The following is a 12887-nucleotide window of genomic DNA, read 5'->3' as shown; positions in this document are numbered from 1 at the left end:
GCATATAGAGTCCTTTAAACGGATACTGAAATGAAGGGAATTTTAGAAACCAGAACAGCTTTCATAAATTTAGGGGTGATAACTGGGACTATGACTGGTTCATTTTGGGTCACATGCCTAGTGATGAGAGACCAGGACTGGTCAGGTTTGATCCTATGCCAGGGAGGATTGGCAGCCCTACTGGAACCATGTAGTTCCCCAAAAAGCAGACTAAAGAGATGTGACAGGTGAATCTAAAAAAGGTAACACAAACAAAAGTCCTAATAAAAGTAACATTAGTAGATATGAATGAACACTTCCCATGTTCCATGGATTGTTTTAAGCATATCTCACACAGTATGTAGACAAATACTTGGAGGAAGGCCCAGGCTATGCACAAAGTACTTTTAGGATGTAGTGTAGAAGAGGAGTGGAGACATAATGAAGTGGGATCAGATAGTGGATGAGCTCTGAATAGGAGGCAAAGTTAAACTTGGTTTTATTGAAAAGTCAGAGCCAATGCCCTGATAACACAAGATAACACAATCAGGATAACTAGCCTGTATGAGAGAAAGGAAAAATGGGAAGTGGAGAATTTAATTAACAAGCCATTTCACGCAGAAGTGAAGCAAAAACCTGCATTTGGTAGGTGGTAGTAGGAATGGAAAGGAAAAATAAAAACTGGCAAGGCATTGGAAAACTAGAGTTGTGAGCAAAATGGTGGCTTATCAGAGATGGAGATGAGGGCTAAAGAGAGTTATAAGTGGCTAAAATGTTGTCTGTTGAGGCACTGAAGAAGATGGTACTGAGTGGCTACACTGGCAAAATTAGGGGGTAAGAACTGGTTTAAGGAACTGGTAAGAACTGGGAGAATGATGATGAACGTGGTTTGGGACATATTGACTTAAGAGCAGGCAGTAAATTCTCAGAAGGGGATATCAACCAGGCAGTTCTAAATGTGGCACCATATCTCCTGAAGAAACTTGAGGCAGGAAAAACTCAAGTTTGTGGCGATGAAATTGCAAAAAGATAAAGAATAAATGGGCATTCCATAGACTGATACTTAGTAAATCCTAATGTCAAACGTGTTTAGTCAACAGGTTTGTAAAATTTTAAAAATTTAAATTTATTAGGATTTATTAGTAACACAATTACACAGAATAAAGTTCAGGAATTCACCAATTATGGTCACCAAGATGTGCTTCTTTGTGGCTTTTTAAACAGTATTTCTCAGGATTCATATTTATTCATAGTATAGGTGAATTTCATACATAGCTTCACAATAAGGATGTTACAGGTCTTCCATCAGTAAAATTAATGAAAACATCTTTCATGAAAGGCACGTAAAGAATCTAAACTAACACATTTAAGAAACTGTGATAACTTTGAATTTCTTTACATCACAAAGAAGAAAAACAAATCCCCAAAATATAACAGATGAAAATGTAGTCTGTGGTTACCCACACCCACACACACTTCAAGAAATATACTTCAACAAAATGACAGCACATAACTAAGAAACTACTTATCCACAAAGCTTACTGAAGGACCTTTTTCAAGATGAGTAAAACAACAGAAGTAGGGTAGGGAATGCTGTTCATTTTGTTGAAATGAAGTCACGGAGACACATCATGAATCATGAAAAGAAATGACTATCAAAGTCCAATATCTAGCTGATATGTAACACTTATTTGAGCATACATAAAATCACTGACTTTATTAAATACTATTACTCATTTTCTAAGTGTAATTGCCCGTTTAATTGTCAGAAATAATAGCACAATTTAAAAAGAAATACTAACTCAAGCAAGTGGTGGAAATTGGAGTAAGAGAAAAAAGTAATTTTAATATATAGTGTGATAATTAAATTTGAAAGTAGTTACATATAGGAATCTAAAGCTTGCATTAGATCAGCAGCTGAATATTCAAAGATCTTTCTTGTTATCTTCCAAATAAGGAACTATCATGTATGCTAGGTACAAGGGATTTCCCAAAGGAAATACACAAATGAATGTCTCAAAATTCATTATGCTGACATATTTTTACCCACAAAATGCTCTCAATCCACCTAAACTTAGTTATAAATAAGAATGTAGTTATTTAAAGTGTATAAAAATTAATCTGGCATCACCTTTAAGGAAATGCATGAATACCATCCAAATATTAAAATTCAAAGTGAAAACAAACCAACTGAATAAAAATTAAGTGTTTATAGTAAGTCTGAGAGTATAGCCTCAAAAATCTGAAATTTCAGTTTTTCAAACCAAATCTAATGTAGAATTAGATCAGCATGCACTTTTAGAGGAAAAATTAAAATGCATACAATGTTTATATAACTGATCCAAAGGCAGGTAATATTCATCCTCTTAAGAACATTTCAATAAAACACATTAAATTTAAAGAACAAATCATGTTATTAAAATAGTCTGTGCAATGTTTGTACAAATAACTTTGTTAAGATTACAAGTATACATATAATCAAGATAAGGGCTGCAATGTTTCCTAATATTAATTACTGTACTTAAAAATTTACAAGACATGAACATAAATAAAGCTGTTTAAAACTGGCAAACACGGTAATAGTCTGTCATTCAGTACAAAGTACTTAGTATTTCTGTTTATTACCAAAGCCATCACGCTAGAATAAGTTGCCACTCTTAAAGCCTAAAAGTAACGTGGAAAACAAAAGTTATAAATACATGTATACATACATTTGCATATTTACACATAGGCAGAAATCATCAATACACTAGAGTCGAGCATTAACACTGCCCTTAGTTTCCCACCGCAGGACCACCTCTCACATTTAAGAAAGGTCCTTCTATTACTTTCAGTTAAAAAAACACAACACAACAACTTTGGTCAGGTCCCAGATACATCTGCTGTATACTACATTGTGTTGCTGCAAGACTCTAATTTAGAGAGATCCACATAGAAGTACTCATTTGGTTTGAAAATGCATTTTACCATTAACTGCAAAATTTAGAAGAGACCACAATCTTTTAGATTATTTTTTATGATGACATCTGTTACAGCATCAAAAACAAACTGCACATTCTTCGTATCTGTGGCACATGTGAAGTGGGTGTATATTTCCTTTGTGTCCTTTCTTTTATTGAGGTCTTCAAACTGACACTGAATATACGCAGCTGCCTCTTCATATGTGTTTGAGCCTGAGATGGGAGAAGGCAAGAAACATAAGGCGAAAAGTTAAAATGAGTACACATCTAAGCAAAAAGGACCTGAAAATATTGAAATCAGTTCCATACATATAAAATATGTGGATTATGTCACTGTATTTTTCCTTTTAGAACAAGAGGAAGGCATTCCTCTAAATGAAAAATACCCAATGTTAATTACCTTTCAATGACTAAGTTACCCTTAAAAAAAAAACAAAAAACACAACACACCAAAAGCATGGTATTCTTGGCTCCCCGGGGTCTTTGTTCCTGCCCAATCCAAATGCCAGATCTTCCTTTTTCTTCCCTTTTATACTCGACATCCCAACACCAAACCAACTCCCTTCCCTGACGGTGGTATGCTATTTCATTTCCAGCCTAGTGGATGATCGAGAAATTACCTGGTTGAATGGTAATTGGTATTTTTTATTCCCTTTCCTCTATACACATTAATTAGCATTTGTCACTTTTCTTTATTCAAAAATTGTAGACGGGTCTACAATGTGGTTTACGGCCATGAGGTTAAAAACTTCTGAGTAAACACTCCAGAAATGGTCCGTAGCTAATGATAATCACATGCACATGCAGCAATAGTTTCTAGGCAAGCCCTTGACAGACCTACCTACCTATGTTCATCATTAGACATATAAAGACTGTTAATAACAGAACTAACTTGTTAGGAAACAACCCAAAAGTTTTGGTATATCTATACAATGAGCTGCCATACAGGAATAAGAAAGGAGAATAAAAGGACTATTGCCACATACAACATGAATGTGTTCCATAAATATACTGTTGAACAAATGAAGCCAGACACAAGAAGAGTATATACTGTAGGACTCAACTGATGTTGGGAAAAAGAAGTTGGAAAACAGTACAAATTAATCAACGAAGACAAAGTCATAATAACTCGGTGTGTCGAGGGTGGGGGCATTTGTTTAGACTGGGGGGCATGATGGAGTTTCTGGGAACCTGGAAATAATGCTGTCTCTTGATCTGAGTGCACATATCTTTGTCTTCCCTTTTTAAAATTTCAGTGAGCTTCACATTTATCCTACATTTGCACGTATGTATATATTTCATATGTGTACATACATGGTACTTCAAAAACTGTTCCATTAAAAAAAAATTATTAGCTCTCGCAGTAGTAACACAAAATTATTTGCTGGGCTTTCAAGGTCCTCTGTTACCCAGCCTGCTTCGTAAAGCTATTCTGAGATCCTGTGGTCCACACCTGTAGCTTACTCTGTGTCAGCAGAACTCTATGTTATATAACCAACTCCCACCTGGGTCCCTGCTCACAGAACTCTACCAGCTGCTTCACCAGCTACTGCAAATGATGCTGCAATAAACACGCAGGTAGCACCTATCTTTTGTAAGTCAGTGTTTTCATTTTCTTTGGAGAAATTTCCTGAAGTAGAATTGCTGAATATTTCTAATTTTTTTGGAATCTCCTTACAGTTCCCACAGGGGCTGCACACCAAATTACATTTTCACCAACAGGGCAAGAGGGTTCCCTTTTCTCTATAACCTCACCACACTTGTTTCTTTGCCAATACCTATTCTAATCGGTGAGGTGGTAGTTCACTGTGGTTTTGGTGTGCATATCCCTGATGATTATAGAGATTCTGAGCACCTCTTCATGGATCTGCTGGCCATTGTAGGTCTTCTTTCGGAAAAAAGGTTCTTCAGATCCTCAGTCCATTTTTTAGTGGATTGGATTTTTTGCTATTGAATAGTAGGACTTCTTTATATATTTTCAATACTAACCCCTTATCAGATACATAATTTGCAAGTATCACCTTCCATTCCATAGGCTGCATTTTCATGTTGTTGGTTTTCTTGGCTGTGCAAAAAACTTTATAGTTGGATGTGGTACTACTTGTTTATTTTTGCTTTTGTTGTCTTCACTTTTGATGTCCGATCCAAAAAATCATCACCAAGAATAACATGAAGGAGCTACTGCTTATATTCTTTCAGCAGTTTTATGGTTTGAGGTCTTCGATCCATTTTAAGTTAATTGTTTGTATGGTTTAATATAGTGGTCCAGTTTTCCCAGAACAATTTATTGAAGATACTATCTTTTCTTCATTGCATGTTCTTTGCTCATATGTTGTAATTTTTTGATCACATACGTGTAGGTTTATTTTCTGGGCTATTTCTCACATCTGTGTGTCTATTTTTGTGTCAATGCCATAATGTTTGGATTACTATAGCTTTGCAACACAGCTGAAAATCAGGGACCCTGCTGCCCCCAGCTCTGTTCTTTCTCAAGATTGCTTTGGCTATTCAGGTTCTTTTGTGGTTCCAAACAAATTTTAGGATTGTTTATGCTATTTCTGTGAAAAAGAATGCCACTAGTATTTTGAGAGGGATTGCACTGTATCTGTAGGTTGCTCTGGGGTAGTATGGTCATTTTAACAATATTTTTCTAATCCGTGAACATGAAATATCTTACCCTTACTTTTTCTTCTTCTATTTCACCAATGTCTTGGAATTTTCAGTGTAGAGATATTTTTTCACCCCTTCTTACATTTATTCCTAGTTTTTTTTTTTTCTTTTTGATGCAGTTGTAAATGGTATTGTTTTCTTAATTTCTTTCTGGTTGTTCATCACTAGTGTATGGAAATGCAAAATATTTTTGCATATATACCGTGTATCCTGCAAATCTAAATGCATTGATTAACAGTAGTGTAGTCTTTATATATGTATACATATATATAGATGTTGAATAATATGTATATATAATACTATAATCAAATAATACTATGTTGAATAAAAGTGGCAAGAAAGGGATTCCTTGTTTTATTTCTGATGGGTTTCCTTGTTTTGTTGAAGTATGATGTTAACTGTGACCTAATAAATGGCCTGTTTTGAGGTACATTATTTTGAGTTTTTAGCATAAATGAATGTTGAGTTTTGTCAAGTGGTTTTTCTGTATCATTTGAGAGGATCAAGATTTTTATCTTTAACATTTGCAAATCAATATGATATATACCACTTTAACAAAATTGAACTACCCTTGTATCCCTGGAATAAATCCCACTATATCACTGTGTATAATTCTTTTAAAATATTGTTGAATTTGGTTTGGTAACATTTTGTTGAGGATTTCTGCATTTAAGTTCACCAGGGGTACTGGCTTGTAATTTTCTTATGCCATCCTTGTCTAGTTTTGGTATTAGGGTAAAATGCTGTCCTCATAAAATGATTGTGGAAGTGTTCCTTTCTCTATTTTTCTTTTCCAAGAGCTTTAGAAGGACTGGTATTAATTATTCTGTAAATGCGGGTAGAATTCATCAGTAAAGCCATCTGGTCATGGACATATTTATTGAGAGGTTTTGATCATGAAGTAATTGGTCTGTTTAGATTTTCTGTTTCTTCATGATTCAGTCTTAGTAGGTTCTAAGTTTCTAGGAATTTTTCTACTTTTTCTAGGCTGTCAAAATAAGTTTATATTTTAACTCTTTCAGGTGGCTAGCAGACAACCATATACTTTACAAATCAAAATTGAGTTTATTGGTACTCTGAAATTCTAAAGCAATAAACTGTGTCTTATTGACAGATGTTAATGCAACCTGTCAGTTAAAAATATGTTTTGAGAAAAAAGCTTCTTGAACAGAGTGCAGAGCTTAACTTGCTATATATATTATGGGTAGCTAGACTGCAAAATGCCGAGAACTAAGATACATGAATAAACTCATGAGTGTATTTCTCAATCTGATTTTAATTCTTAAGAATGGCAAGGATGTGGTGAGAAGGTAATAGGTATTTTCTAGATGTGATAGAACCGTCATGCATAAAGGCAAGTATGATCTGGTTCAAGAATGAAGAACTGGGAAGGATTGGTAATATAATTGAAAGGGAGATGGAGGAGATTTGAGAAAACAGTAACAGGAGTTTCGGGTGTTAAAAAACACGTATATGTTCAATAAGCAGCTGGAAACGCAAGCCTGAGGCTCTAGGGAGAAATTAGAGTTGACAGTGAAATTCAACATGGTGAGGAAAAACATGACCATGAAAGCAGGAAGCGCTAAAAGACTACAGGTTGCAGATGGAATGTGGTGAAATGCCAACATATTGATATTTTAACAGAAGAGGTGCAACAGAAGCAGGCAGAGGTGGAGATAAACCCACCTCTGCCTGCTCCTAGTTTAGAGGCTACACAGGCAGGAATTAAAAGTGGAGGCTGCAGCAAGAAGCAATGGAATCATGACTTAGAGCATGTAGTGAGGACTTTACATTCTAATCCTGATATTGGCATTGTGAAAAAATTATGCAATACTCTCTGTGTTCAAAGATTGTGAGATCACGGATTCTTCGTATCTTGACAACATAAGAAATATCCTTTCTTGGCTGATCTGAAATCCCTGTAGGAATGTGATATTTATGGATTCATTTGGGCAACTCTGGTAATATTAGAAAAAATGGCTACTTCATAATAGAAAATGATAAAAATAAACTGAAAGACAGATGAAAGTAAAGGCAAAACTGAGCCACCTTGACTCTGGATAACTTCAAACTCAGACAGGACTACACATAGTTTTATTCCTAATGAGCACTAAAATGTTTCTGAACAAGGTGACAGGATACAAGGACTTTCAAAAAGAACACGGAAGTTTAAAAATAAGCAACTGTGTGAAATTTTTTTGAATCAACGTATGGGAGTACACAAAATGACCTGTAATAATGAGTAGTGTGATTATATTTATCCAAGAATCTTCCCCTTTGGTTCTAATGAGAATTTAACTCTGGCAGTCTGGTTGTTAACGGGCTGGGTGCAGGCGCGCCCATAGACTTGGGTTTGGATTTAGACTGTCCTTGAGCCCCAGTGTTCTCACCTGCATGAGTGGGATGTAAGAGCACTGAAATCATAGCGCTGTTTTATCTTAGGCCTGTGAAAAGGCAGTAAATACTCAGTGTACTATTAATATACTCAATACAAGACTACCTTTGTGTTTATAATGAAACAAATTCTTGAGACTTCAAAAATAAAGGATGTGGTCAGGGCAACTTGTTTTCAATTAGCTAAATTAACCAGACTCTTCAGAATATTTGGGTTTAGAGACCATATAAACCAGTGGTAGTCAAACTCTCTTTGAGGCACAGAATCTTTCTTCCTCATTAAAGTAAAATCTTATTCAGAAACCTAATATGTAAAACAGAGAAACAAAGTCACCCTGCTTTAATAAGAGAGATGCTGTGTGCATGGATAGGGGAGGGAGGGAAGTATCTTTAGTCCCTGTACCTACTTTTCAATAGCAGCCCAGGAGGTGCTCTAAGGAGCTAAACTAAAACCAAGTTTTAGCTCAACTTCTGATTTTACAAATGGGGTACTGAGACCCAGATAAATTAACTGCCTTGTTCAAGATCAAAGAGCTAGTTATGGAAATGCCAGGACCGCATCTCAGGTCTCCTTTTCTAAGTTCAGGCCATTTTCCACAGCAGGCGAATTACAAGACCATTAACAGTCTCCTTACCAGTGTTGGGATTACTTGTGAAACTGTGTGACTCCCCTGAAAAATAAGTGGTTCGCGGATTCCTTCTTCATTTATAACCCTTATAACTACGGTTCATGTTCTTTTATAGTAACATGCAGCTTTTTTTGTGTGTAAGAGTACATCCGTCTTTGAGATTAGACCGTGAACACAGACTGGTCTTATTTACTGTGTATCACACATACCTGACAGAAGATCATCATAAAAAATTACCTAACAGCTTTTCCATTTGAATATGTTATTTCCAATAATCTTAGCTACACCTCAAGGAACTACCTGTACGTGAATGCAGTTTAATAATTTTAATTAAAGGCGATCTACAACTGAAATCTTGCCTTAGGGGAACTTTAGTTAGAAATATATGACTTGACAAGTTATCCACAGAAAGTAAAATACCTGCGTATTCTGGATAGCATATAGTGAGAGGGCTCTTTTTGATTTTTTCTTCAAAGAGATCCTTCTTGTTTAGAAAAAGTATAATAGACGTATCTGTAAACCATTTGTTGTTACATATGCTGTCAAACAACTTCATGCTTTCATGCATTCGATTCTGTAACAGGAAAGAATACAGTTTGTCACAACATGAAGGGTTTTGAAAGTATTACTTTTAAAAAATAGTGTTATCAGAAGAGAGAGCTCGGTCAGCTGAAAAATAATGTAGCACAGAAATACATTCCCGCCATTTAAGAACAAGTATTGATTGCAGGGGAGATGAATGTGTACACTACTCATCACTTTTTGCATTCAACACGTACTCGCACAGTGCCCACTATGTGTCACTGTACCTGGGAACACCCTGCTGCAGGACCCTGCAATCTAGAGACACCAAGTGTGAACATTCAAAAAGAGATCTCACTGTTACAAAGTTAATGGAAGCTTCTCCATTAAAAAAGATAAGTAAAGGTTTTTAAAAATTAATAAATTGAGCAATTAGCCCAACCCTCTAAATATAATGGTGTGTTAGGGCCGGAATCGTCCACTCCAGTTTCCTGTTCTTCTAGTATATGTGGTATCAAAAGGACACTGACAGAAAGGAATATGTGATGGTGAACTGCACTATAATTGCACGTGCCTGATTTTAAAAATACAAAAGTGACATTTTGATCTCTTTTTCCCCAGTCTGTACTAAAGTTAACTTAGAATGACAGTGCTCTGAGGCACCTGGGTGACTCAGCTGGTCAAGTGTCTGACTTCAGCTCAGGTCATGATCTCGCAGTTTGTGGGTTCAAGCCCCGTGTCGGGCTCTGGGATAATAGTTCAGGGCCTGGAGTCTGCTTCGGATTCTGTGTCTCCCTCCCTCTCTCTCAAAAATAAAGACTTAAAAAAATTTTTTTTAAATGACAGCACTTTAGGAGCGCCTGAGTGGCTCCGTCAGTTGAGCATGTGAATCTTGATTTTGGCTCAGGTCTTGATCTTGCGGGTCATGAGTTTGAGTTCAGGCCCCGCAGAGCTTGCTTGGGATTCTCTCTTGCCCCCTCTCCCTCAAAAATAATAAACAAACATGTTAAGGATAAAAAATAAAATGACAGAACTTTAAATTTCTATATAAAAGTATTTTCCCTAGATTAATGGTACATTGCAACACCTCTGAAAATTACACGGCAATAGCAAAGTATAACATGGATTAAAGATTACAGAGCTGGCAGAAGTAACAAGTGAAGAAAAATGAGCCTTGGACTATTACAGGAGTTAACTTTACTTTTAGTCACTTCCTAGATAGCAGATACAGGAAATGCATAATTAAGCATATCGGATTGAAGGGAGATTAACTCTCAGTCTTTTCTTATTCTTGGGGTCCCTCTGTGCTTCTTTAGCGTACTTCCCTTTCAGTATATACAAAGAAGAGCCAGAGGAAAGAGCCTGAACTTTCAAATAACTCACGCCATTAGCGAGAATTACTCAAGAATTATTCTCAGAAAAATCCTTGGCAGTATCTCCAGCCCTTCATCTTTCACAGTGGTTCTACTTGCCATTTCCTCATCTTCGGCTAGAACCAGGTCATAGTCACTCAGAGCCACACAGAAGATGATGGCGGTCACTCCTTCGAAGCAATGAATCCACTTCTTCCGCTCAGATCTCTGTCCTCCCACATCAAACATTCTGTAAGAGAAAAAAGGAGTTGGACATCACCTTAAATGTTATAAAGGGGTTCTAGAATATCATCAAAAAAGCTCCAAATTGCAGGGGGAATGTGGGATGGGAGGAAAGAAAAGGACATTACACGGGAGGAAAATGATGTCACAAATTGGTTTTCGCAAAGGGAAAAAAAAGTCTGGTTTTTAAAATTTTTGATTGAAAACAAAGCTCAAAATACCCTCAAAAAACAACACATTCATTAACATACGAGAACACTTAGATCAGAACATGAAAGCAGATACAAATGAGTGGACTGCACTATGAGTAAACACTGAGAAGTCACAGGAAGCAACTAGGGAACGCAGAGATTAGAGTAAATTCAATTTGCCAGAGTCACAGAACATTAGAGGCAGAGGACATGGTCCCTTCTTCCCACCACAAAATGTTTTGTTTCTTTCAGAGGCTAAAAGTAGGACTCTGACATAAAGGGGAAACCTCATTTCCAGGTAAGAAAATGCTGAGTGAGCAAGTGACACTTAGCTGGGGCCAACAGGTGGCCTAAATTAAAAAGCAAAGCCAAGGTATAGGAACAAAAATAAGAAATAGGAGACAAATGGGTTTCCTTACTGAATAGTCTTAAAAGTTAGAGGAAAAAACCCAATTTTTATACAATGTTTAACTGCAGACTATTGTAGCCTGGTGTACAAGGTAGTAACACAAGCAGCATACAGAAAATGATCTGTTCATTTTTTTCTTATAAGAATTTATGAAGTTAAGCAAAAGTTGAAATGCACATAGATTGTTATGCAACCTAGAAATAACCACTTATATAATGGAAACACTATGCAAACTGGTGCATTTTAAAAGGCTCCATTCATCTAGATGGTGCACTAATTAAAATAGTCCCTATTTAATTCTCAGGCAAAAAGAATTTCCCTGCAGAATAGTATTGGCCTATAAAGCAAATCGGAGTACATCAACTAATATTGTTACTTTTTTCATTATTTCAATGCCGTTCATTCTATTGGGTTAGCTAGTGATTTGTTCCTTAAGTATGATATATAACAAAATGATTCTACCACACAGTAAGTTAAAATGGGTTTAACACACAAAAAGGAGAGCTGGTAATAAAGATTAAATAAGAACAAAATAAAAGAAATTAAAATGATTACCCATTTGTTAAAGAATTTGAAAATAACCTTACCAAAAAGGCTTTATTGACTTTAGGTAACTTCTCTGATCCAATGTTACATGTATCTTGACCACTCAATATAAAATAACAAGCAAACCCTTTCCATCCCATCAGACATTTTCCTTCTGTGATGGATGGTTTTGTGTGTCAATTTGGCTAGGCCATCATACGCAGTTATTTAGTCAAACACTAACCTAGGTGCTTCTGTGAAGGTATTTTACTGCTGTGCTTAACATCTAAAATCAGTCGTCTCTCAGCAAAGAGTATCCCTGGTAAGGGGAGAGACCTTATCCTATCAGTTGGAGGGCCTTAAGAACAAATACTGAGGTTTCCCCCAAGGAAAAGAAATTCTACCTCAAGACTGAAACATCAGTTCCTGTCCGAGCCTGCTGTCCTGCCCTACAAACTTGACACTTGCCAGGCCCCGTGGTCACGTAAGTCAATTCCTTGAAATGGACAACCCTGACGTTAGTGCTCAGAGTGGGGTGCTGCTGTAACCAACACCTAAAATGGGGGAAGTGGTTATGGAATTGGATACTATGTAGAGACTGGAACAACCTTGAGTTACTACACAACAAAAGCCCAGATTGTTTTGAAAAGATGGCTGGTTCGAAACAGACATCTAAGGTAATAATTCTGGAGATGCTCGGGAGTGAAAGGATGGCAGAAAAGCTTCGATCTTAGAGGATATACATATATCATTCATGAACATGATGTTAGATTTTTTGATGAGGTTCCAGAAGGAAATGAGAAATGTGTTACTGGACACTGGAGCAAAGGCAATTCTTGTTGTAAAGTCGCAAAAACTAGGGCTGGCTGTTAAGAAATTAACTTGAATGTTGGCTGAGGAAATTTCCAAGCAAAATGTGCAGGGTATGGCTTTGGTTCACCTTGTGGCTATAGTAAAATATAAAAGGAAAGAGAGGGGCGCCTGGGTGGCGCAGTCGGTTAAGCGTCCGACTT

General features: G+C 36.5%; 1 protein-coding gene across 1 annotated transcript in view; it reads right to left on the bottom strand.

The window, feature by feature from the left end:
• Window positions 1-1084: 1084 nt before the first annotated feature.
• The window catches only part of GNAI1 (G protein subunit alpha i1), an 87057-nt gene continuing 75254 nt past the window's right edge, over window positions 1085-12887 (bottom strand). Inside the window, exons 7-9 of the mRNA XM_023250305.2 lie at window positions 10627-10756; window positions 9053-9206; window positions 1085-3152 (exon numbers count right to left, since the gene is read on the bottom strand). Of these exons, the coding sequence (XP_023106073.1) occupies window positions 2962-3152; window positions 9053-9206; window positions 10627-10756 (475 nt within the window). The 3' untranslated portion in view covers window positions 1085-2961. The remainder of the gene's footprint in view (window positions 3153-9052; window positions 9207-10626; window positions 10757-12887) is intronic.

This window comes from Felis catus, chromosome A2, assembly GCF_018350175.1.
Source record: "Felis catus isolate Fca126 chromosome A2, F.catus_Fca126_mat1.0, whole genome shotgun sequence".
NCBI classification, from domain to species: Eukaryota; Metazoa; Chordata; class Mammalia; order Carnivora; family Felidae; genus Felis; species Felis catus.
This window is presented reverse-complemented; position numbering and strand designations above follow the sequence as displayed.